The 24,955-nt window shown below is 34.6% G+C and overlaps 2 protein-coding genes across 2 annotated transcripts; both read right to left on the bottom strand.

Moving 5' to 3' along the window:
• Nucleotides 1–1,347: 1,347 nt before the first annotated feature.
• Smp_000700 (hypothetical protein) lies at nucleotides 1,348–15,503 on the bottom strand (the record flags this gene model as incomplete). The annotated part of the gene is made up of 8 exons (XM_018790382.1): nucleotides 1,348–1,484; nucleotides 1,623–2,295; nucleotides 4,575–4,784; nucleotides 5,716–6,051; nucleotides 6,823–6,944; nucleotides 8,582–9,032; nucleotides 13,070–13,305; nucleotides 15,320–15,503. The coding sequence occupies 8 exons, from the start codon at nucleotides 15,501–15,503 to the stop codon at nucleotides 1,348–1,350; spliced, it is 2,349 nt and encodes a 782-aa protein (XP_018646295.1).
• A 2,526-nt stretch (nucleotides 15,504–18,029) lies between these two features.
• Smp_000710 (ubiquitin-specific peptidase 46 (C19 family)) lies at nucleotides 18,030–22,300 on the bottom strand (the record flags this gene model as incomplete). Its single annotated transcript, XM_018790381.1, has 8 exons — nucleotides 22,190–22,300; nucleotides 22,074–22,154; nucleotides 21,821–22,040; nucleotides 21,701–21,781; nucleotides 21,351–21,669; nucleotides 20,497–20,629; nucleotides 19,952–20,095; nucleotides 18,030–18,251 (listed from the first exon to the last, which is right to left on the bottom strand). The coding sequence occupies exons 1-8, from the start codon at nucleotides 22,232–22,234 to the stop codon at nucleotides 18,030–18,032; spliced, it is 1,245 nt and encodes a 414-aa protein (XP_018646294.1). The 5' UTR covers nucleotides 22,235–22,300.
• Nucleotides 22,301–24,955: the final 2,655 nt, after the last annotated feature.

Here is a 24,955-nt window from a genome sequence, read left to right as displayed (position 1 = left end):
CTCAGAGTTGATGTTCACTTTGAGACTCGAACTCAGTACCGTTCGCTTCAAACGTTATCGCATTAACCATTTAGCTACTGAGTCCTGATAGAAACTGCTAGGCACTACCCAACTTCTGCTTATAATACTTGTGAATTAAGGCTATATCGAGGCAATCCTCACAGGATGCACATATGCCAATAAGAGACTGATCAATTGTAGTCCTAAACATCAATGGGAAGATTCAACCAAACAATACCAAGTGAATTTAATAATAATAACAATGAAGGACTAGATAGGTAGCTTTCAATTGATGCCAGTCAAGATGGAAAGGCCCTGTTTAAATCAAACTTTTCCTTACAAGCATCTCTTAATTAAGCTTAATATAGTTAGTTGGCAAAGTATCTAAAATTCCAAACTATACTTCAAGGCACAACTTGTAGAAAACTGAAAACAAGACGAAAATTAGCAGAGAGAAACGCAGATTACAATAGCGTAGCAAATAATAAAATTACGTAAGATGGAAAAATGATGAGTGTTTTTAAGTATTATGAAAGCATCCATTTATTTTTAAATATTTTTTGGAAGACTTATTTCGATAATATAGAAAAAAGCACATTATTATTACGCTAGTAGCTCCCTTTCAGAAAATTTCTATAAATTAATAGAAGAAAGAAGTCACGAATGAAATTAACCGGTGATATGATCTTGGTCAAACTAAAAGATAACAGGATAGTGATTAAAATCACCATATCATGTAACTAAACAGTTTGTCATGAGGTAAATTTTGAAAAAACCCTCAGTATAGCAAATTATAGAAAATAAAAATGGAAAAAAGCATCAGAAGTTCGCCCATTTAAATGTTTCCTACTGACAAACTCCAATAAGGTGAATCAAGGTCACAAAACTATCCACAAATAAACAGAAGGAAACATCATACTGTTCAGAAATGAAACATAACGTAGTTCTGACTAGAAATAAAAAAAGCGAAAACATCAGAATGAGGAAGATGGGAATAAATGGTCATGGAATAAATAAGTATTGATTAATGTTCAGTTTCTGGATGGATGATTTAAAATTCACTCGTTTTAAAGAAACTTTCCATCACAGACTTAAACTAACGAGAATTATTGAAAAGCAAGGTGAGGTTGTTGGGCATAATATTGTTTATTGTTCAAAAGTTTCAGTCGATGTCCATTTGTGAAATTTATAGTTAAATGGGATCATTCTATTTAGAGGAAGATAAAAAGGCGGACGATGAGCCTATGTCATTGTAATCCGTCAAATAAGAGGACAATATTAGAGTTCGGTTCATCCGATAGGGAAAAGTACACAATTACGCAACAAAAATAAACATCAGAACATCCTTTAAAATGCTGATCGAATTATTTTACTTTCATATGACCAACCAGTGTGCTGAAGATCAAGCAATTGTTTAAGCATTTCTTGTAACCAATCTAAAGCATTACAAGGTCGTTGAAGTATATTATATAAATGTTCTGTATCTAACATTTGTTTAGTATAAACAATAAATTTATTTAAAAATTTATTTGTCATTTTCTTCGGTGAAGTTTTTTGAAATGTTAGTGGTATAGTGTCAAATTTAGTGTATAAATCATTGTAAAAAAGTTTTTGAAATTTACTCAATGACTTTAATTGAATCGGTTGACTGCATTGACAATAGTGAACTTTTCTTAATGATGACTTATTATCACTATTCAATAATGTACCAAAATTAATTAGACCAGAACACGTAAGACATTTTAATTGGAAATCCTTACTACTATTAGTCATATTATTATTATTAGTAGTAGTAGTAATGAGAGGTGACCAATCCTCTATACATGCAAGACATATACAACGAAAATGATACTGAGATTGTAATGAGCTTTGACGTTCATTAAGAGAATGTATTGCATAATGTAAACCATAATTTCCATAAATAATTTCATTTTGTTCAATAGGTCGGATCGAATAAATCGCACATTGAAATTTATCAATTGTTACATTAGTAATATTTGGATCACATGAATGATTGATTAATGACAGAACTGGATATAAACAGGTAGATATTTCATTTGATGTCAATTTGTTCAAATCGATACCAGGTATTTTTTGTTGTTTATCACTAATATTATTATTATGAACAGTTGTAGTATTTTCTGTAAAAATATATTCAGGCAATGATAATGAATGACCATTTGATGAGATACATTGAAGATGATGTAATATACATGTAGATGCCCAATTAAATGGCAGTGTACAATTCGATTGACCATTATCGTCAATATCTTTGGTAATTGGATAACCACCAGCCTAAATAAATATAACAAGAAAAATGCGATTAGAATAAATATTAGTTAGGAAGGTTTGTTCAGTCTGTTCAACTTCAAATGTAAATTATATCACAGAAGAACTTTTGAAGATGCTGTGTTCTCTGAGTTAGATGGTTTGTTTTGGAGCTGTTGTTATTATTCAAGATATCATCAGCTCATATTTCATGTAGACTTCCATATGAAGCAGGCGCTGATGATGTCATCCAAAACAACAAAGACAGCTTTCTAATTAAACCATCTAGCTGGAAACACAACACTACAAGAAGGTATCCACTTGATATGAAAATTATATTATTTCAACAAACTAACTTCAAACAGATAAAAAGCTTCCAATTTCACACACCATTCCCACAAAACGTCTTTTCTAACGATAGTAACCACACAAGCATTAGCAACTAATTTCGAGTAAAATTCACAAAATTATAGTCAGGAGAGGCCCTTATTAGTGGAGGTTGATCACGTTAAGTATGATACATAAATCACCACAGATGAAAATACTGGGTAGACATCGAGCTATATCACAAATGGACTAAGGATGTTAGTCTGAACACATGGGATCCCAGTTAAGTGGTGTAAAAGCAACTAATTTGTATTTGTGTTAATAAAATCTGGTTCAGTTGGTGTGGGTACGCAATGCTGTCACATAATATATATCAAGACGTAACAGTAGTGAAAAGTTTATTAAAATATTGGGTGAAAAAAACCACCTTATGCAAGCACAGTTGAAAGTAATCAGGATACTTGAAAAAAAGATTTTGGAAAAATCAAACTTCATCATAGTTTATGAATTACAAACACAGATTTTTTTAAGGGCCTGTACAAGCTTCTGAGCTACCATTCTTCCAAATAAGCATCTGTTGTTATAAATTTTCATGCTTTACATTTGTTTCAATTAGCTTATTATTTCTTTCAACCATTTATGTTTACGCAGTTTTATTAAAATATTTAAAACCCTACAGTAAATTTGACTACTGAGAAACCTAAAAAGTATCAATACGGTGGCTCGTACATTTTCATCGACCTATGTCCTTTGGAGGAACGAGAGAAAATCATTACAGAATACGCGTATCAAATATATTGGATGATGAAAAATAACGTCATGGGATCAAGAATGGGCGTGAAAATTTAAGAATAAATAGTAGATAATCACACATCAAAACTTCTTATACATATATTTCTGAATATTAACAAAGTAAGTCCCTGCAAAGCGAGAATCTTGTTGGAATTCTGCGAATTTCGTACCTGGATCTCTTTACTATAATCACACATATGGTATTTAACAAAGCGATCTGATAAGAGAAGCAATAGCTTAATTGATTAGAGTGCGAAGGATATAAGAAACTGATTCTTTTTTAATCGCAAGTGACATGTATTCACATCTTAAGGATTACAGTGCTTATTGTATAATACGGGTAGCGTTTACACAGTAAGTCATCAATTATTATTGGTGAATACGACTCGATTCAGTCGTTACATGCGATATCCGATCCGCAATCACCTTAGATACGAGCCCAAACGGTTATTCAAACAAAAAGACCGAATCGACATGTAACCATATGTATATTTAACGCCACTAACAATATATGTCTCACTCTTTAGGAATACAAATCATTTCCTGACCAACTACATGAACTCATTATCTGGTTGACTTGTGATTGGTCGATTGCAACACTATATCTGAATTACCTTGAAAATTAGAGTGGAAAGTGGCTGATCATGAATCATGGAGTATAACAGTATTTGATCTTAATAATTTGTAAACAAAATCCGTAGTGGGTGATTTCAAAAACATTGACATCTTGTTACAACACGTCATAGTAAAGAAAAAGCATCCTTATATCACTTGCTTTGGATACTGGAAGGCGGCAGATTTCGACAAAAAAACATATCTGAGAGTTTTATGGAACCACTTTTGTAACTTGAAGTACAAGAGCTTGATTCAGGTACACAAAACCGTTTCCCACTTAATAACATGGTCGAAGCACTTTTTTAAAATCCGAGTTATATGTGTACGAATTAATCACCATCCTCCATGATTTACAAATAACTACTATGTCAATTTCAAATTTAATCTTCTATGGATAATAGAATATAACATATCAGTAAAATCTACATAGACAAATAAACAGAACAAATCAAGAAACAGGTATAATTATAAAAGTTCTTGGATTTAGTGTGAATTATTCTTTTGAAAATAATTCCTGATAGTATATAAGGGAATAATAACGATGAGAACAATAGATGAAATATACAACTTACTTCAAGACAAAAAGTTAGATAAACAGTTACAACAGTCCGTTGCCATAAATCACTAGTTTTACGTTTAACTGAATTTGTTATAAGCCAATCAACAGTTGTATAATCATCCCAACTTTGTTGCGGAACAACACGATTACCAGTAAATGATGATAATTCTTCTTTGCTTATTGGTTTTTCATCATTTTGACAAGTCAATTTATTTAAGGAAATCTGAAATGAATATTTAAGATTTTTAAAATTATTCACTCAATATATATATATATATATATATATATATATATATATATAGGGTAATACTTAATGGGATCACAAACCGATCTTAGATAGACCACCATTGAAAACCGAAAAGTATTATACGACCATATCGTTCATGTCGGGTGTGAGTTATTTAACACGGGTAATGGAAAACTTATTGAGCAATATAGTGAACTGACTAAAACTAGACATTAACATCATTAGATCCCGGTTCAGTGTTTTGGAATTTAGGCGTTTGCGTGCGAAATCAAAGGTCCTAGGCTTGAGTCCCGGATGTTGGGTTGTGGATGAGCATTGCTGAGAAGTCCAATACTATTGCTTGGAGATTTTCAATGATGGTGTAGCTATGATGGTTTCGTGACCCAAACTATGAAAAATTATAATGGTAATTGTTTTTGTATACTCAAACACGTATAAATATATTCTCCCTCCTGAATGTCGTACGATATTTGTGTAAAATGCAACCCGCTATAAGATATACGTATCTGATACCCCGTTTAATAACGAACAATCCTCAAACTGGTTCAGTCGAATATTAACTCATGATGTGAATGTCTCATAGAACTGCGACAATTAGTGGGAAAGAATATTTAAATAAAACTAAGTCTGACGTCCATCTGTTCAAATTCAGTCCTGAATATTAAAAATGGGACAATACAAATCCATACCAATTATGATATAAACATTATACCCAAATAATTTATTGGTTTTCTGGGCTCAATAAGTCAGTAAATAACGCGCTAGCGTTTTAAGCGATATGTGCTGAATTTGAAATTCATTGTGAACATCAACACTGAGAAGGTATATCCAGCTGGAAACTCAAAAATAGGACAAAACCCGAGTCCTGATTATTAACATAATAAAATATATCAATGTATCAATTCACCTTGATTAATCTATTCAAAATGTTTGGAGCCGTTTTAGTTAAAAGAGCGAATGCAAGCCATGAAATATTCGGTCCACCGATTACATCATCATCAGATAATTTATCAATGAATGACTTCAATTTCTTCATTGATACTGTTAAGTCATTTAACGATTTACTACGTAATCTTTTCCAACCAGCATAATCTTCTATAATCAGTCGATCAACAAGTCCACATTCAAAACGATGGCACGGTAGAGATAAATCAGTTGTCGACTCTAACGGCAATGATGTGTTAATATCAGTCCATACTGGATTCCAAGCTTCTTGTTCACATGATTCACTACAAAAGCCAACCTTCAAAAAAAGTACATCAAAACAGAAAACAAAATTCTTATTCAAGTATGAATTATTAGTACATGTTACTACAAGCTAACATTGACTATTGAGTTTCTCTACGTAGATTAAGAAACGGGTTTCATCACTTCAATTTGATGCCTTTCAGATATAGGAAGTTCGGATTTTCTGAACTGATACAATAATGTTATTATCGAATTCCAGCTGCAGACATGTCACAATATATATCACTAAGTTCGAATACATAGAGAACCGGATTCAGATGGAGCGGATGGATAGTAATATATTATTCACTGTGAGTTCGAGATTCATTGTCATATGAAAAAGACTTCGTACTTACGATAATACTGAAACAAAAAACAAATAATAATAAAATATGAAAACAATAAATTGAATACACCATTTGCACATTTTCCTTGAATTGTCCCTTACAAACTCCGTCGTTCTTCCTTTCCTGTTGTTACAAGGATTGATTTTGCTTTTCTTTCTTTCTCCTCATGTTCCTCCCTGGTCAGTAAGAATTGTACTTCTAATTCCTGGTAAATACTACTTATATCTGTCCGTATAAGTAGCACACATCAGATTAGTATGAGACGCCTAAATAATGTCCATTGCTGGGGAGTCTCACACTAGAACAGAACAGCCATTCCGTATTAGTTCGAGGCACAATAAAAGTATAAACTTTTGGATTCTTCCCTAAATGATGTTGGTGGAAAAACCGACAAGAAAATAGTACGATAATATAAAATAAACAATCAAACAATTGATCACCTGAGTACAACTACGGCAAGGTATAGGATTGATACATCGTTTAGAGCAACGATAACAATTGAGTAGTAATCTACTGTAATGAAGTCTACAAGAATATGGTTTATCCAGTATGAGAAGTTCACCTGAAAGAAAAGAATTGTTAACAAGCTGTCAAGTTGAACTTGAAACAATCTGTTAACAGATTCAATTGAATAATAATAATAAATCTGAACTTACTTTTTTACGAGCATTAAAATAATGGAATGATAATAATTGACTAGGTTGCTGATATGGACAAAAATCGAACTTGATATGTTTTAAACTCATTGCAACATTCTCTAATCGCATAGGTTCTAAACAATTCCTGATCATATTGATTTTTATGTTCAAAATGTTGTACATTATTTAGCAGGAAATAATTAATTTTGGTGATACATTGCTTTCTCCCTAAGTGTTCGTTTCTCGGGAGCTTTATGTCAGAAATTCGACCTCCTGGAAAGTTATTCGTCGGCCAGACCATATTACTGCTTATTATCCATAAATAAGTAATCTACTCACTACTTGGCCAGCCCAGAACGTGTGCATTGTCATAAAACTTAAAAACTAAACTCGATAACAGCTCTGGATTTCAGGAGAATGAAGTTCAGCATGATTGAAGGTATAATTTGTGAACTCTTAGTCTAAGGGCTATTATAATCGACTTTCAGCTAGGAGGTTGCTAGTTTGGACCTAGCCCCACTTTAGTTCAAGTGGCCAAAACTTATTATTAGCCCTCTTACAGAAAACGTGCGGTTTAAAGCTGAGTAAATAAATTTACGCTCATTACTTAAGTACTTGAACGTATAAATTACTAGTAAATGTGAAGAATTCAAAAATCTAAGTCTCCTAGAAATCTATCCCTCCAATCATAGCAACTACAGTTCTGTCAGTGAATAGATCACTGATAAAACGAGTATCATAGATCAATATTGGCTGCTACGCAGTGAAATAATAGTGATGATTCAGGTAAACTATAGCAAATTATTTTTAGCTATAATGATGGCTATTTCAAACCAATAGATTTTTTCGATAACCTAGATTGATATAAACAACGATGAAATGTAAGTTTGTGTAAATATTACTCGGGTTCAAATAAGTGCTATTTGAACACATAGGAAGACAACAATCAAAAACGTAGCAATTCGACCATAGAAAACGCTGCTTAAAACTTTTGAATTCTTGTTATTAGAATGACAACAATGCCATTATTTTTATAGCTGAGCTAGACCTTTCACTAGAACTATAGGAGTCGCATCTTGAAGTTAGTTACTATTAAGCACATGATTATTATTAACGGATCACTACTTACGTCCAACCACTGCCTATCTCGACAGATGTTGTCTACTGCGGACCAGAAGAAAGCTAGGAGAGGCGAAACGGAAATGCAACATCAGTCCACGGACTATGGAAATGAGCGGTGTTGATATATGAAAACTATACTGTTGGAGCCTATGCAATTATCGTAACAAGTAGTTGGAGACGCTGGGTGAAATAGCTTAAAAACATTCACAATGGAATGGATGTATTGACTCTTTAGTTACTCTTAAACCTTGAGTCCAGAAATCTTCTTAAACTACCTCTTTTTTTTCTATGCTTAATCTTTTCTGCTACTGCTGATACTGTTAATACTTCTACTGCACTAAGATTTATTTCGATGATTTTACCTAGCTATGTTAATGTGGTGTGACAACTGGAACAGATGAATTATATGCCAGATTTAAAAATAATATAGTATACAGACCTGGCTGAATATTTTTTGTCGCTACAATATGCCAACCAAATTCATCATTATAATTTAACCTCACTGCTGGTGGATCTTGTAAATAAAGAGAGCGAAGAATGCTTGGATGTAAATTATGGTCTGTAATATTACTGCCATTATTAGAATTATTACAATTCTTTATAATAATCTTTTGAGTGTTTCCATGCTTCATTATTAACGATTTCGCCTCATGTACAAAGTATGGTATAACTGAATCATCAATCAATAATTCATCTTTCATAGTTGAACAGTCTTTTATTCCCTTTTGTATCGCTTCATTTAAATTGTTTGGAATAGTTAAATTTTCAGATTTCATATATTCCATACAGTTATTGAATTCAATTAATGCCTCTTTAAAGCGTTTCAGCGAAATAAGACTTTGTGAACGACGTATAAATAGACGTGGACGACGATCTTTAGGGAAATTATACTTTTACAAAGAAAACATAGTAAAAATAAACGGCAATTAAAAATATATGACAAGTCTTAAAAAGTAAAATCATTGATTGATGATGAAACCAAGAGAATGACTCAAATAAAATGGAGAGAGATATTACTAACAAATCAATTATAACAGTTATGATACTTATGAAAAACTATAGTTTAATTTAAACAGTATCAACCTTTTAGTTGAACGAAAGTGATGAAGTAATTTTTTTTATTGAATTTTAATTATCACACACTAGTGACTGACTGACTCTCTAGTGAAAAAAGAACAAAACAATGAATTATAACAATGTTAACAGTGTAATCATATTGAAGCACACATGGAATTGACAACATGAATAACAAGTGATTACAAAGTTTAACATGATCACTCTGTATTTTTTTTACTGTGACAACACATAAAAGTTCTGTAGATCTAATCATTAAAACAAATATGTATTTCACTAAAATATGTGAATAGAAATGAAGGGATAGACTGAAAAAAGAGGGAATAGAAAAAGTTATCACTGAATCCAAGATTTTTCAATAAATAAATCTCATGATTTAAACGATTAAGCAAATCAATACTGTGATGATGTTTATCGATTGATTTGATCACAATGTATAAACATTCTTATCTTAGATTATTAGTTCTATCTACCAGTAAAACTGATATATTTATATGAAACTGTTTCTTTTTGAATTATTCAAGTTTAACTTAACGTAGCAATCTGTTTGTATCTCGAATATATGACTTAATAAATCACTAATATGATTTGTTTTAGTTTACGATTATTTTCCAACTAAGTTGTAGAGAGCGAATTAACTGAAAGAGTTAACCATTTCACTTATCTTAGGAGTCTTATCAACTTGAACGAGAAGGTAGCGGGGTGAATCTCAATATGGATACAAAAAGCTCGAGTAGTTTTTGTCAACATTCATCATATACAGCCTGTTGAAAAGTGTATGGAGTAGCATATAGTCTACTATTCATGAAGTCACTAACTTTTGGTTTGAATTGCATCAGTAGATGCAGGCTTTCTAATAAGGCGATACAAAAATGTGCGATGGGTCGTAAATGGTCGTAGGGGTGAAAATGAAATAACAATGTTGAGAGTAGGAAAGTGTGGAAACTTATTAACTCATCAGATTTAAAACACAAATATTTGTGATAGCTAAGACACGCGTCACCTATTTTCGCACACCACAAACTTTATTTTCTTATAGTAAAAGGAGAATTTAAGTAAAAGAGGTTAAATTGTAATAAAGCCAGAATAAAGGAGTGAAACGAATTAAACAACTCCACAGAAATGAAGAACCAACCATAGAATTTCAACAACTTACGAATTGCAATCTTGTAAAAGCTAGAAGTATAGAAACACAATGCATATTAATATTACAACTAGACTAACTAGCCTAAGTCAAAATTAGAATTATGAGATTCTAAATTAAGATTTAGACATCGAGAATTTAGTGTTTAAGTCGCTAGACTCCAATTGCATGAACATATATGCTGACATATATCATTTATTTATTTAAACATATAAACATTGGTACAAAGAGGCACCAACTATATATGCACCACATAAATCATTCAATATGTGTGGGGGCTGGAATACTGCCCGGGTGCCCAAACCAAAGCAGGTGGTTTTATTAGGCGACCACATCTCGAACCTTTGACCTAGAGGTCTAATCCATAAGGCAGTGGAGCAACGTCAGGAGATGCAGTCCCATGGTAGCCGGTGACCAACAACAGGTTCGTACGCCATTTGTTTCCTTGGGATCCTGGAGCCAATGTGCACCTTTGGTTTGGAATCAGGGTTTTCCAACTCCTCTAATTAAATCTTCCATACCCACCAACCCGGTTAAAATACCGGACATTCGCTTCCCGTCCTCTCAATTTTGTAAACAACACCCCCGCCACGAGAAGGCAGTGAGTAGGACTTCCCTGACAGTGGTTGTTTGCACGTGGGCATGTGAGAGCATTCCGAGAGGGAGAGCTTATTCTCCTCACTCTCGGTCGTACCAGGGCATGAATAGGCTAATATTAAATTGAAATGTTTCGCACACAATGCGGCCTGCTTGAACATCTGGGCCACCTTTTCCTGCCATCTAGATATTTCAATAAGTTATCTAACTTTTTTTGCTTCATTACATCATTATGTCCATTAATCGCGTAACCTAATCAGGTGCCTTTCTGAAAATTGTACAACCTTTCGTTGTGTAAGTTAATAAAAACCTAATCAGAGATATCGTGGTTGCTGGCAATATGCAGAGAAGAGAATGTACGTTATTTAGATGTCGATTGACTGGACTTTTAACTGGTGACCACCCAATATTTATCGTCAAGATCCACCAAGAAGCGAGAAACAGAAACTTGTTGGAATACTTTGTGCTAAGAACTCTATATTGTACCAAAAATATAATATTGAATAAAGCTAATAATAATAATAATAATAATAGTTTGCTAAAGACTGTATACTTAGGGAAGTAGTTATGTTTATTTGCATATTCATTAACTTTAAAATTTAGTACCACGAACATTTTATTTGTTGATTGGAATTTACAATATACCTGTATTCGAAAAAAAGTTAGTCGGCAAAGTGAAGTGTAAACGCTATATGTATTTTTCTTCTGTAACTTGGAAACTATGAAAAAACATTTCAGCGTTATCAGTTAATCTACGTTGGTTGAACATAGTAAGATGGTGAAGGATGCTTGGATTCAATTTACTGAAATGTTTCTACAGGGTTTCACAAATTTGCAGAATTAGAGAAACTAGTGCTTCAACAGTCATCAGAACCTACTTCACGTATACTTCTGCAAAAAGGGACATAGCTCACAAGTGCCGTGTAACATGGGTCTAATGTTTCCTGAGAACTGACTTTATGTATCTGAATTACAAACTGTAACACAACCATACTGAATTATTTTATGAACTGAACACCCGATTATTAAAATCACGGTTCGAACTTGACTTAAAATGATGTTATCTTTGGTCGGGGTCAGAAACATTTAAGGGCAAATCAGGAAAGAGCGAATAATGAAAGAACTTATTAGCAACTATTACTAGTGTTAATTACAATGAGAACTGCAAGGTTATTTATAAACATCATTTCAGTTGATGTTCTAAAGGTTAAGCATTTGCCACGAGATATGAAAGTCCTGAGTTTGATCTCCGATATTGTTGTGGATGCTTACAGCTGGGTAGTCTCATAATTAGACGAAGCAACTATCTAATACGTCTCGATCTCTAACGGTTGTCTGACAGATAAGTCTGTGAGGCAAACTGGGAAAGCTGCGTTAAACTAAATTAGAAGATTCGTATTATAAAATCTAGGTCTTGAATTTAGGTCTAAAGCTTCCTACCTTAACTTTGATAATAATGCATCACGAAATCTGGTTACTTAGAGAAGTGAACACGGAACAAATGATTAACAAAACTCAATAAAAGCACGAAGGATAACTTAGACATGAAATTAGTTGCCACTAAGTGACTAAATATTATAAGCAGCATTCAACAACGACTAACCTCCAAGAAAGTGGTGTTACGGTTGAACGTGTAGCGTTGGACAGGTATGTCAATCCGACTAAAGAAGCTAGAAGCTAAAAGCCTTCATTGACTGATATATATATATATATATATATATATATATATATATATATATATATATATATGGTAAAGTAAATCCCCTTAATAAAGTGACAAGCAGGTACATAGTGACAAAATATAAGAATACTTTCTTTCTACAGAACTAAGTACAATACATATTTCCGGTTACCTACTAAAGTGTTCACTTATGTACGACTCGGTAATAGTGCATCATTTTTAGTTAACAGTGCACATAACCAATCACAATCTGAATATAATAGATGATGAATGTAAAAGCTGGATAATCTCAATTTCACAGTAATTAGAAAAAAATGAGTGTATACAAATATGCAGTAGGTTCTTTTTATATTTGAATAGGAATTTAAACCAGTTACTTAAAAAACCTTACTTTTTATTGGGTTCATAAGTTTAGTTGAATTTAAACTTACTTTAATAGCCAGATCAATATCTTGTAATACTGCTTCATGAACACCGATACGACTTAATACACATGACCGATTACCATAGCCTAGAGCTTTCTCTTCAGGACTGGCGGCAAAGAAAATCGCTTCAGTGTAGTAACGAAGAGCTAAAGATAGATTATTAGTACGCCATGCTTCATTTCCATGTTCACGTTTTTGTTTAGCGATGGAATCATTTTTCGCAGCTGGTGATTGGCCAGAGACTAACAGGAAAAATAAGTAATTCTACAATAGAGCGATATTATTTTAAGGCTGCTAAGTGATTTTAAAATATAGAATAGATGAATTTCGGCTAGCAGTTAAGTGCAGAATGCGTATTGTCTTATTTTGGACCCGAATGGAACGAGACATGTGGCAAGACGTCTATATCTAAGCAAACGGTACAGGAAAGACATACGCTAACGAAGACTGACTAAGCTGAAGTTTTAAATAACAATAAAAGGATCATTTAAACTCTTGTTAACAATGATATAGCTTAAAGATAATTATCATGGACTGATACTAACCAAAAGATCCCAATAAACAAGGGAACATTGAATAGCTGTCTTGTTCAATATTGGATCTTTTATATTAAGTTTAGCTCCTGATCTAAGGTCTAAATAAAAAGTTCTATGCTGGTTATCGGGAAAGAGAACATGGGAAACTACATCCTGAAGCAACAGACGTAAAATACTGATCTCGGCTGTTGTATCAGTCAGTGAGTCACTGGCTAACCAATCATTGGTCATATATGGGCAATCTAGAGGGGTTAATTGGTACTGGAACTAGAGAGCGAACAGCAACTCCCTATAATGTATAGCTCGGTCATGCATGTCCCAAAATAATATCAGGAAGCTGTTCTTATATTTATTACGTTACCATTACCTTTTGATTTAGAATAGTTTCCCAGACAAAACCAATCTGTTGATGACAACAGTCTGGTAGAACGAATAAAACTAATATTAAAGCAAGTTCTGAAACACTAACTAAAATCACCCTTTGAAAAAAATGGGAGGGAATAAACACGAATGTCATGAGTAAATACGTTGGAGAATAAAGACACACAATGGTTGAGCGGAAATCGATTACAAGCTGAGAATGAGAGGGGTTGATGTTTCTACGATCACTTTTTTTCAAGTAATACACGTTAAGCGACCTTTATAAAGTTCATTGGTTGCGAACCATACTTTGCTAAAATTCAAAAACAATACTCTATATTATCTAAAACGGAATTAGGATCCATAGTTTATGAAATCTATTAGTATCTAGTGTCACTCGATAGCCCGGTCTTGGTTGATATGGTTTAACCAACTAATTGACTGCTGTTCTACCGTGGGACTGCATCTCTTCACGATGCTCTATTGCCTTGTGGATTAGACCTTTAGGTCAAAGGCTCCGGGTGTGGCCCCCTAAGAAAATCACCCGCTTCAGTTTGGGCATTTGGGCAGTATCACAGCCCTCACACAAATCGAATGAGATTTGTGTGGCGCATATGTATCTGGTGCCCCTTTGTACCAATATTCAAGTGTTCAAATAAATAAATAAGTTCTACTGTTCGTCATAACTAGATACTTGCAATGTGACTGGTTAAAACTTGTGTCTTTAACAGCTTGCAGCTATCTCACTGTTATTTCAGCTACAAAGACACTGTTCAAATGATTTAAATACCACAACTATCCGTTATGTATAACATGTTATATTTAAGTCACGTAAGTCTTAACTGAGAGAGATATTGTGGCCTATACATTTTTCAGTCATACTGAAATGTGCTACACGAATAACAAAAATTGTAAGTAGCTAATAGAATTCTTTAAAAAATTGTATAAATTTAAGCTATTCTGTTCACTTTGTTGTTTTTACTTTGTCCAAATTAAAAAGAGATTTTACGAAATTAAAATAGTACTGTATAACACACTACAATATGAGCAACTGATAATAAGAGTGTACATTCTACTTATCATTCACTAAACTTAACGTGTAGTTCAAGATTTGGTAGAAAATCACTTTCTGTTTCATCATATATATCAAAGGTGTAAGGGCTTGAAACAAGCACGTGATGGTCTAACTGTTCCTGGATTTAATTCTGAAATTTTTCATGAATGTTGAGAGTTGTGGAAAAGACAATGTTTTTATTCTAAATCATCAACATCCATCATCTTCCGAAAGACAGAAATATATTTGGTAGTTACAAACATACGAAATTCTTACATAACCGCTTGTGAAATAAAGGTTAATTACTTGAGATTTTAAATTGTCTAAGAAATGGCATTGACATAAACTTCTTGATGCGTTCATAGTCTGTTTTACATTCTTCGAACCCAGGGAGCCAAGGTAAATCATATGATGGTGGACTCATCTTTACGACTGACTCCATGACAAGATCACAAAAGCGATATAAGTCTGTTGGATTTGGAGTAACCATTTTGTCTACAAAACAAAGTATATTATTATTCGGTGACATTGAAAAACAAGTAAAATAGCATCGTAGAAATTTTCGTCTAATACTACTTATTTACGAACATATTTATTTGAACATATAAACATTGGTACAAAGAGGCACCAACTATATATGCACCACATAAATCATTCAATATGTGTGGGGGCTGGAATACTGCCCGGGTGCCCAAACCAAAGCAGGTGGTTTTATTAGGCGACCACACCTCGAACCTTTGACCTAGAGGTCTAATCCATAAGGCAGTGGAGCAACGTCAGGAGATGCAGTCCCATGGTAGCCGGTGACCAACAACAGGTTCGTACGCCATTTGTTTCCTTGGGATCCTGGAGCCAATGTGCACCTTTGGTTTGGAATCAGGGTTTTCCAACTCCTCTAATTAAATCTTCCATACCCACCAACCCGGTTAAAATACCGGACATTCGCTTCCCGTCCTCTCAATTTTGTAAACAACACCCCCGCCACGAGAAGGCAGTGAGTAGGACTTCCCTGACAGTGGTTGTTTGCACGTGGGCATGTGAGAGCATTCCGAGAGGGAGAGCTTATTCTCCTCACTCTCGGTCGTACCAAGCATATGGGGACAATATATATATACTTGTGAGAAATTAATACTTGATCAAGTGCACTTAAACAGATTTACCAGCCAAATAGCTTACAGCAAGACGTTGGTTACATGTAACATGGAATGCCAAAGGGCAGCATCGTTATGTTCAAGTGGGTAAGTAATCATTCAAGAAACATATTTATATTGTTTCAAATAAAACAGCAGAATCATCATTTCAGTAATACTGACAGTTACCACTGAGGTGTGATTACAATCTCAAAAGAGTTGCATTGTGTTTCAAGAGTTTAAAAGAATGCATGATAACTCTAGAATGATCAGCTTGTAATCCCAATGTATTCACTGGAAATATTGGGACATAAATTCTACCATAGCGCCAACCGAGGTAGGTTCGAACCTGTTAATGTCTTGTAAGATCAAAAGCAAAACGTACTGGTGTCCCGTAGATGAGAACCATATACAAGTTACAGAGGCGCCTTAACAACCGCTCCCCAAAATCCGAAACAATAGCTTTTAGATAACTGTTAGAAAATGCAGGTTGTATATTTCTAATTCAGCTAACAAAGTGCTAGCACTTTTCCATATTCAGAACTTGAACTATCAAAAACAAGTTTTGTAAAAAATGAGAATTATTGATTTAATATTTATTATGCTTAAATTTGTAAAGGTTTGAGTCTGTTCTACATGGCTTAACGTTTTCTGTCTCATCCATTTAGAGTTGCGAAGGTAAATCAGTTCAGATATGAATTATAAGTATGAAAAAAGTGGGTGCTATTCCAACCAAATGATGCGACTATGTAAACATTGATTTCAACTCAACTGAATAAAATAAATACATACTAGTATTATTCATACTAGATTTACAATTGTGTACCGCTATTTGGAAATTCAACCGTTTTTTTAACTAGATAGTTGACGTACGAGCAGAAGCAAGCAGAACCGTCGTCTTTTCAGACGTTTGAGAATGGCTGTTGTGGAAATAAAGTAGGATAAGCTAGATTCCCGTACCGATGTTCAATATCAAGACGTACGGTTATTGGACTACTAGATAAAATTGAAATATGTAACAACAAGTAACTCAATTAAGACAATATCCAACTTTTAAAAAATGGCTTACATAATGCAATTAGTATTCATCAGGAAATAATCCTACTACCAGTAGCTTCTAGGAAATTAGTTATCGTCATAATGCGTGGATTATGGAAAATATGTGAATGGTTGAGTTGGATGTAGCTACCTGGGTCTTGTTCAGACTATGAATGCATTGACGCTAAGTTGAGAAAGATGTTCGGGCACCATCGCATGTACTGCATGGGAACAATGACTTTAGTTTTAAACATGAATGTAATCCTTAATGTGAAACCTTTATAAGGTGAACAAGTTATACAGAATAAGGTGATACAACCAATCCTTCTCCATCATGTTCCAAACCAAGAGTAGATTGATCACAGGGTTATCAACTCTTTTCGCCTCTATTTTACTTTTCCAATAATGACATTCTACAGGCATAAACTTGGAAAGTTGTGTAGAAGTATTTAAAATTATGATGGAACTTAATAGAAACTACTTAATATAATAACCTGGACTAATTATTGTTCATGCTTAACGTGTGAATAAAAATAAATAAACACGTAGAAGTTCTTACAAGAGAGGTTCATTAAAGACACAATAATTCCTTTTGAATAGTACTTTATTCAGATTTATTCCTAAGTACACAAACATATATATACACTCAAAAATAAATTTACGAAATATTATCTGATTCCACATTTAATTTACATACATATATGAAAGGCTCACAAACACAGAGAGAAACAAAATTTCAAATTCAATTGAGCATAAAGCTGGAAATGCAAAATACTAAGTGAAAAACTAAAAAAAAAATTGATGGTAGAGTAAAAGACAGAAATAAAAGAAAATATAATAGAATCTAGTTAGGTAATACATCCAGATGATATTGAATTGGTAGGGCTACTATTACTATCACCAACACCTATAGTACTATTATTAACTATTGTAGAAGTATTATCAGTAGCTGTTGATGTACTTGAAGCAACTTTAGCGTCTAAATAGAAAAGAATGTAGGCTGTATAAGAAGATTTCGAGGTTTCCGTAGACGAACCAAAAAAGTCTTCAATATTGGTGCGATGGATTTTCTAGGCGGAAAAGGAGTGCCACATTATTATACAGAATTTAAATTTTAATTATATGCGTATACTTATGGTTTTAAAAGAAATATAAAAAGTAATTACACTTGTGTACAGTATGAGTCATGCTAATCTATGAGGGCTAAGAAACTACAACAATTTATTACACTTTATCACATGGAATGAAATTTGAAAGCGTAACCCGATGAGTGACATATGAATAACTGGTTCAATGAATAATTGACCCCTCTAAGAGAGAAAACTCAAGCCAATTACTACATGGAGTTTGAACACTAGGCCAAGAATGATATTTACGATGGACAGCAAATATCTGGCTTATAAAACTAAAAAAAGATGGGATGGATGTGAAGCCTTTACTTAAACATGAGCTAAGGATTTGAAGGTGTTGGACGATAAAAAAGTATTTACGTGTGTATGAGTCACCGACTAGTAAATATTCAAGCTAACTGTGGAGTTAAAAGTGGAAAAGGTAGGTAATCTGAGTGTAGAGAACATAATATCAAATCCAGTCAGTCAGCTCCAACGTAAGACCAGGCACACATATGCATCAGTCATAGTTGCCATACCTCATTAGCACAAGATGAACACCGAATTCATAGTAGGTAATTTAGTGGTGGTAATATATAAGATAAAGGTTTATATAAGGATATAGTAAGTAAGAAAGACAGATATCAAGCAATTTTAATCTCAAGGTTTAAAGAAAGACAGAAAGTGTATACACCGACGCCATTGTGATCGATTTGGAGTCATGTCACTTAGAGTCTCCAACCATTGGTTACGATAGTTGCGCAGACCCCAACCAAGTAGTCTGCGTCTGCCAACATGGCTCAGACTAGAAGTTAGTGACTTCAAGCTCTGATGCCACGTTTTGGTCTGGCCACCTCTAACTTTCTTCCAACCATCCCCTATACTAGTCAGCATTGCACGTCGTGGTAATCGGTGTTCAGGTATACGTAACACGTGGCCCAACCGTCTCAGTTGATGAAGATTTACAACCTCATCAACTGATTTATCATCATTCCCTAATACCCTTTGTCTAACCTCACTATTACTTACCCGGTGATCCAAGCAGATGCGAGCAATATTTCTAAGGCATCTGTGGTTAAATACTAGTAGCTTACGAGTATCTTTTATTAAATCCAACCCCATGACATACAAATCTTCATCAGCATGAAATCCGATAAAATAATTAAATTGAATCTATTTTGTTCATAAATTATTAGGATACCTAGCAAAATCATTAATTAATAAGCGATGGCATCGAACGGAAAAAAGATATGAAACTAAACCATGAAGACATCAAGTTGTGTGGGAATTAAGCTTTCTTTTTAAGAGATTTTGTATGTTGGCATTGAACATTAGAAGTATTTGCTTTGCACTTAGAAACACTAGAATTTCGAGCATCGAGTTGCTGTCTTGAGCTGTGATCTACCTTTTTTGATGTGTCATCTGAATATCACAGGTACTCAAATAGTTAGTAAGCGAATTAGGAAATCATGAACAACATAACCCAAACAGCGACCTGACGGTACAGATCTCTTTGTCTAGGTGGTTGGGACTTTTGATTCATAACATCCTTTAGAGATGGTATCGATCACGCTATAAACCAGAAAGCCTATTTTGGATAGATAAACAGAAAATCTCTTAAAGCTAGTTATAGCACTGAATAGTTGAAAGATGAAACTTACTTCAACTAGTTCGTCATCAAACAAAAACCATAGTCCATGAGACTTCACAAGTGTTACATAATGTCCACGATTTGGTCCAGAGCCTGAGTGGACAACAACAGCCATAAGATTATATAGACGATCATCATTAGATGAGTCACTAGACTGTTAGTGAAAATAAATAAGCGTAAGAAAATCAACTAAATCGTTAATAGATGTGAGGAATAAAAAACAATTTATACATTGTGAAGCGTGATAAGTTTGTGAACTCCAAAGTTTACACGTCGTGCTTGTGTGATATGGAAACTTGGATCGACTCACATTTGTGTTATGTCCCATGTCGACCATGACTGACCAACGTGTCTAAACTGTCCTTAAATAAAGCATTAAGAAACCATTTAGTTTATGGTTTCATGTTGTTCCGATCAAGGATAATGAAGTGTGAAACCGTGATATTCTTAAACACTAAACTACATAGGTGTGGATTAATCCTCATTTACCAGTAGGAATTTGTGAAAGCAACTGCACGAAAATTACCACAAACACAAATCTTTAGCAAAACTAACCATATTGAATAGTCTTAATTCCATAGGGAAGGCCACTCTGTAGGACAACTTGATAAATCGATTGAGATTTTCCGAATACTTGAATCGTTTTAAATGCAGGGCTAGAAGTAAAGGTGGCTTTTTAATGCGCATCCTATGAAAGATAATAAACAAGAAATCTGGTTGATAGTGGTGAAAAACACAAAGGCAAATCAACCTAGGAGTGCTTACTTTTAATAATACTAATTAGGTAAAAAGAAATCCAGAAATTACCAGGCATGACAAGCTGGAAGGTCTCAATTTTACTAGTTCTCCAAAACTTTAATTTACGTAAAATCCAAACGGTAGCGAGAGGTGTGGTTTTTGATTGCTGAGGAATCTCCATGCTTATAATATTCCAGAGCTGGTTGCAATTTCATTTACATTTTACCCTAGTTGAACACGTGATGGCTGTGAATAAATTAACTTGTAGATAGTTGGCTAGAGTTCAAGCAATAATATTTATAGGCTTTTGTATTCCACTTGAAATAAAAACACCTTGATTTCGTGCACTAAGTTTTCCAGAAAAGTTTAAGTTTAGCAAAACTCGTTCTCTTTCAATACCAAGCGATGTGATGTACAAGTCTAATATGTAACATGTAGCTCGAAACCAAAGGCGTTCGTAAGACAACATGGACTACGTAATGTCAGTTGCCATACTCTGGTATTAGCAACATACACTGCAATCTTTGACGATAGAAACACCGACTAATTTTGGATGGACTTTCCAACGGCTTGTATCCAAATAAGAACAATTTTACTAATTAGACGTATGGAGTGAGCAGTTATGTCAACTTAGCAAATGTCATGTGAACCAATGTTTGTAAAGAACTCACCGTCTCTGAGCTTCTTGCTTGCAACGACAAAATTCACAGTAATACTTATTGTCTGAACGCATTGTTTCAGTATCGGAAAAGCAACGGAGACAATAAGATATATCAACATTTTCTCCGACATCGACTGATAGATCGAGGAAATTTTCCTCTTTCGTGCGAACATTATCACAGTTAAGGCACCTAGTTTCATTGGTTAAACTTCCCTGAAAGATCTCATGAATCCAGTTACGGCCACTATGCTTTCTATTACTTTCGGAAACATCAGTCATTTCACAATCACTAGGATCTTCAGCATCTACTCCGATTGGTTGTTGTTCGGCTAAAAAGCTGGTTTGTGATACATTGATTACCTCTTATTATATCAGCTATTTTGTTGAGAAGATAGTTAAGAAATTCATGAGCATCCTGTTGTAGATAGTTATCAAATAATCCTTAAGTAGGAGTAAGGCGTAAAAATTGACCATACATACCATTCTCCCGCTTCAACTTTTGTATGAACTTCTTTGGACGCATCTGGCCCACCCTTCTTTGCTGAGATACGACTGAATAGAAAAGATCCGAAAGACATGTCAGTAGTGTTTCTTTTTTGGGATTTTTTGCTCGATCATTGTATTGTAAAACCTTGTCTCGAAATGGCTTACAGAAGAACAAAGCCTGTATTACTGAATTGCAGTAGCATGTATTTCCGAACTACAAAATTTATGTCAAGATGGATATGCTTACGTTCACCAGCCCAAAATATCGCTCTCCACTGAGAAGTTGGTCACCGGCAATCTCTTTCTCTAACTGAGAACTACTGAGCCCCTGACGATATGAATATGAAGTCAGAGTAAACTTACCATTTTTAAGCAATTAATACGAAGGAAAGACTCCAGAAACCTCATAATGAAGTATCATCATGATCTTAAAACAGAATAGAGTTGTAGCGCAAAAACCTCTTCCTCAAGTGCGCCGTATGCTGACCAATATCCAATACTAATGTGATGAGCTAATTTTCTATCCTCTGAGACGATTTAGGATGATACCCTGACTTTTATTAATAAAATTTCTGATCAATAACCCTTTGGGCTGTCTTTAAAAGAATTCGAGAAATCAACACTATGATGAAGATAGGAGGTTTATAAACGAGTGGTTAGTAGTAAAACCAATTTTGATATGAACATGTAGGACATGTGAGGTCTATTCATGTTTATTTACCCCCCTGTCCACTCTATCTTTTTAACTCCGTATGTATCGTTTCTTCTGCTTATGTTTATGTATTGCTGAATTAAAATATATCCCCAAAGTAGTTGTGTAAATAACACAGCTTTGTTCTATCAAGGAAAAGCGTCAAACGACACAAAACGAAATCGTAAACCTCTGTAATACGCTTACTAGTTTTCTTAACTTTCAGAAGGATGACAGACGGTCCGAAACTCCATCAAAGTAGCCCGGCACAGAGAATACCCTTCTGGACATACACCCCTTATTGGCGTTCGTACCGTAACACATATGGCAATTCTTTCAAAAATTTCAAGAAACTCTGTTGTTTCCCCAAGGTCAGGTCATTCAGAATTATGGCCGTCTGTTGATTTGGTGACGAAGGTTCTCTATCTTGTAGACACTGGAGCATACGTTAGCGTCCCTCTTGTAGATACTAATGGTCGTCCACAAGACAAATCATCTGCACTAGATCACTGTTGAATACGCTGTGTTACACACTTTTCAGCGAAAACTATTAAGCTTAGATCAGATACTTCTCGGTACACCAACAATCTTTAAAATATATCCTTGTGTAATAGCTTAGGTTGATTAATCAAGATTTGGCCTCAAATAACCAAGTATATGTCAAAACAGTAGAGCCGAAGCATTCATTTACTTCCTATTTCGTATAGATAATATATTTCCCATTACCTCATAGTGAGTGTTGAAAAGCTTTGTGTGCCTGAACAGGTAACATCCCGCTCCACTGTGACTGTCCCGCTATCTAAATAAAGACCTATTCACTACTGGTCTGGTTTCTTCTGTCAACAGAACGGGCGTTACATACAGGTACGAAACTGATGAGCTTTGTGAAGCAAACAAATTTAATTGCACCTGATAATAGTGATTATTTTCCTAAACTTAGTCATAAAGTTACACCTACTGATTATCCATAACCAAAGTTTGATTATATATATATATATATATATCCGTACATAGTTTTTTTACCTTAAGGTACCCGTGCTGTAGTAATCATTTTTCGTTATTATATCACTATTTTGGTCATAAACCTGATGTCAAACTCAATGCAAACCCAAAACCCGGGGTATTTGTCACCAGTACAGAGAGACACTGTTATGACTACGAAAGTCAGACTTACAGAATTTGATCGTAATGCCCCTGAGTTGTGATTCGCTCAACTAGAACATTATCTCGCTAGACATAATATCAAAATCTGAGACTTATGTTCTGTCCTCCCTCCTTCAGTCGCCAAAGAAGTTCGTGACTTGATTTTAAGTCCACTATCTTGAGACGAGAGATATTGAACCGTTTATTATTATCAGACGGTCAAAGAATAAAAAGACTCTCGAAGAGAGACATTAGATGATAGGTCGCCGTCACAGTTTTGGGTCCATCTATAATTCTTAGTTGGTAACAACACAGTGGGTGAAGCAGTTCCAATACAAGGATGGATACAAGCTCTCCCATGTTACGTCCAACACTGTTTGGATGCGAAATATCCCGAAACCTCTTTACCTTATTTAGCGCGTATGGCTGATAGAATAACGGAAAGGTTGCCCCCAACTGGATCACGCACGATAAATCACACAAAAAGAAGAACCATCAGTGGACCCAGTCATAGAATGACTCACTGAAAGTAATAAAAGTCCCAATGAGGCTGCCATCAGAATGCAAATGGGTGATAGAAACTGGAGCAGGTAACCACAACGACCAAGATCCAAGTCCAAAAACAGGAAACAAAAGTTCAATTAACCTGGGCAGTTCTGTTGGTACCAGTGGAAGTTTGGTGTCAACTCAGTCAAGTGCAGACAACCATGCACCTGGCCCAAAAAGAAACACAGGAAGTTGGGAAACGAATAACCCCTTCCCAGGTCGCGTCAACTGAGAAGGGGTGCCTAAACAGTCGTTTGTTTCAAGTCAGAGACAGAAACACAGGCTTAAACTTATTGATAGATACTGGCACTGCTCATAGTATCATTCCTCAAAAAAAACTGAACTGGGTCGACAAACATCCCTAGTTACAATTCAAGTTGCCAATAAAACTAAAATCGCGACATTTGGGCGGAAAGGTTTAACGCTAGATTAAGGATTCAGGAGGCAATTCCCTTGGGTTTTCATTGTGACCGATTTGGATCTGGCAATACTGGGGATGGACTTTTTAGAGAGATACGAACTTCTACTTGACGCTAAAAACCGACGCTCAACACTGAAAGAAACTTCGAATTGCACAAAAGGCAGAGAAAGTCGCATCACATCTCTCAATTCGATACAAACTCCGCCAGTAATAATGGCGAAATTCTAAGATATACTCGCGGAATTTCCAAACTTAACCAGATCGAACCCACAGCCTTCCAGATGCAGAATGAATACAAGTCATATGATCAAAACCTAAGATGCGCTCG

Source organism: Schistosoma mansoni (assembly GCF_000237925.1).
Source record: "Schistosoma mansoni, WGS project CABG00000000 data, supercontig 0113, strain Puerto Rico, whole genome shotgun sequence".
In the NCBI taxonomy this organism is placed as follows: Eukaryota; Metazoa; Platyhelminthes; class Trematoda; order Strigeidida; family Schistosomatidae; genus Schistosoma; species Schistosoma mansoni.
The sequence above is the reverse complement of the archived record's forward strand: the minus strand, read 5'-3'. Positions and strand labels throughout refer to the sequence as shown.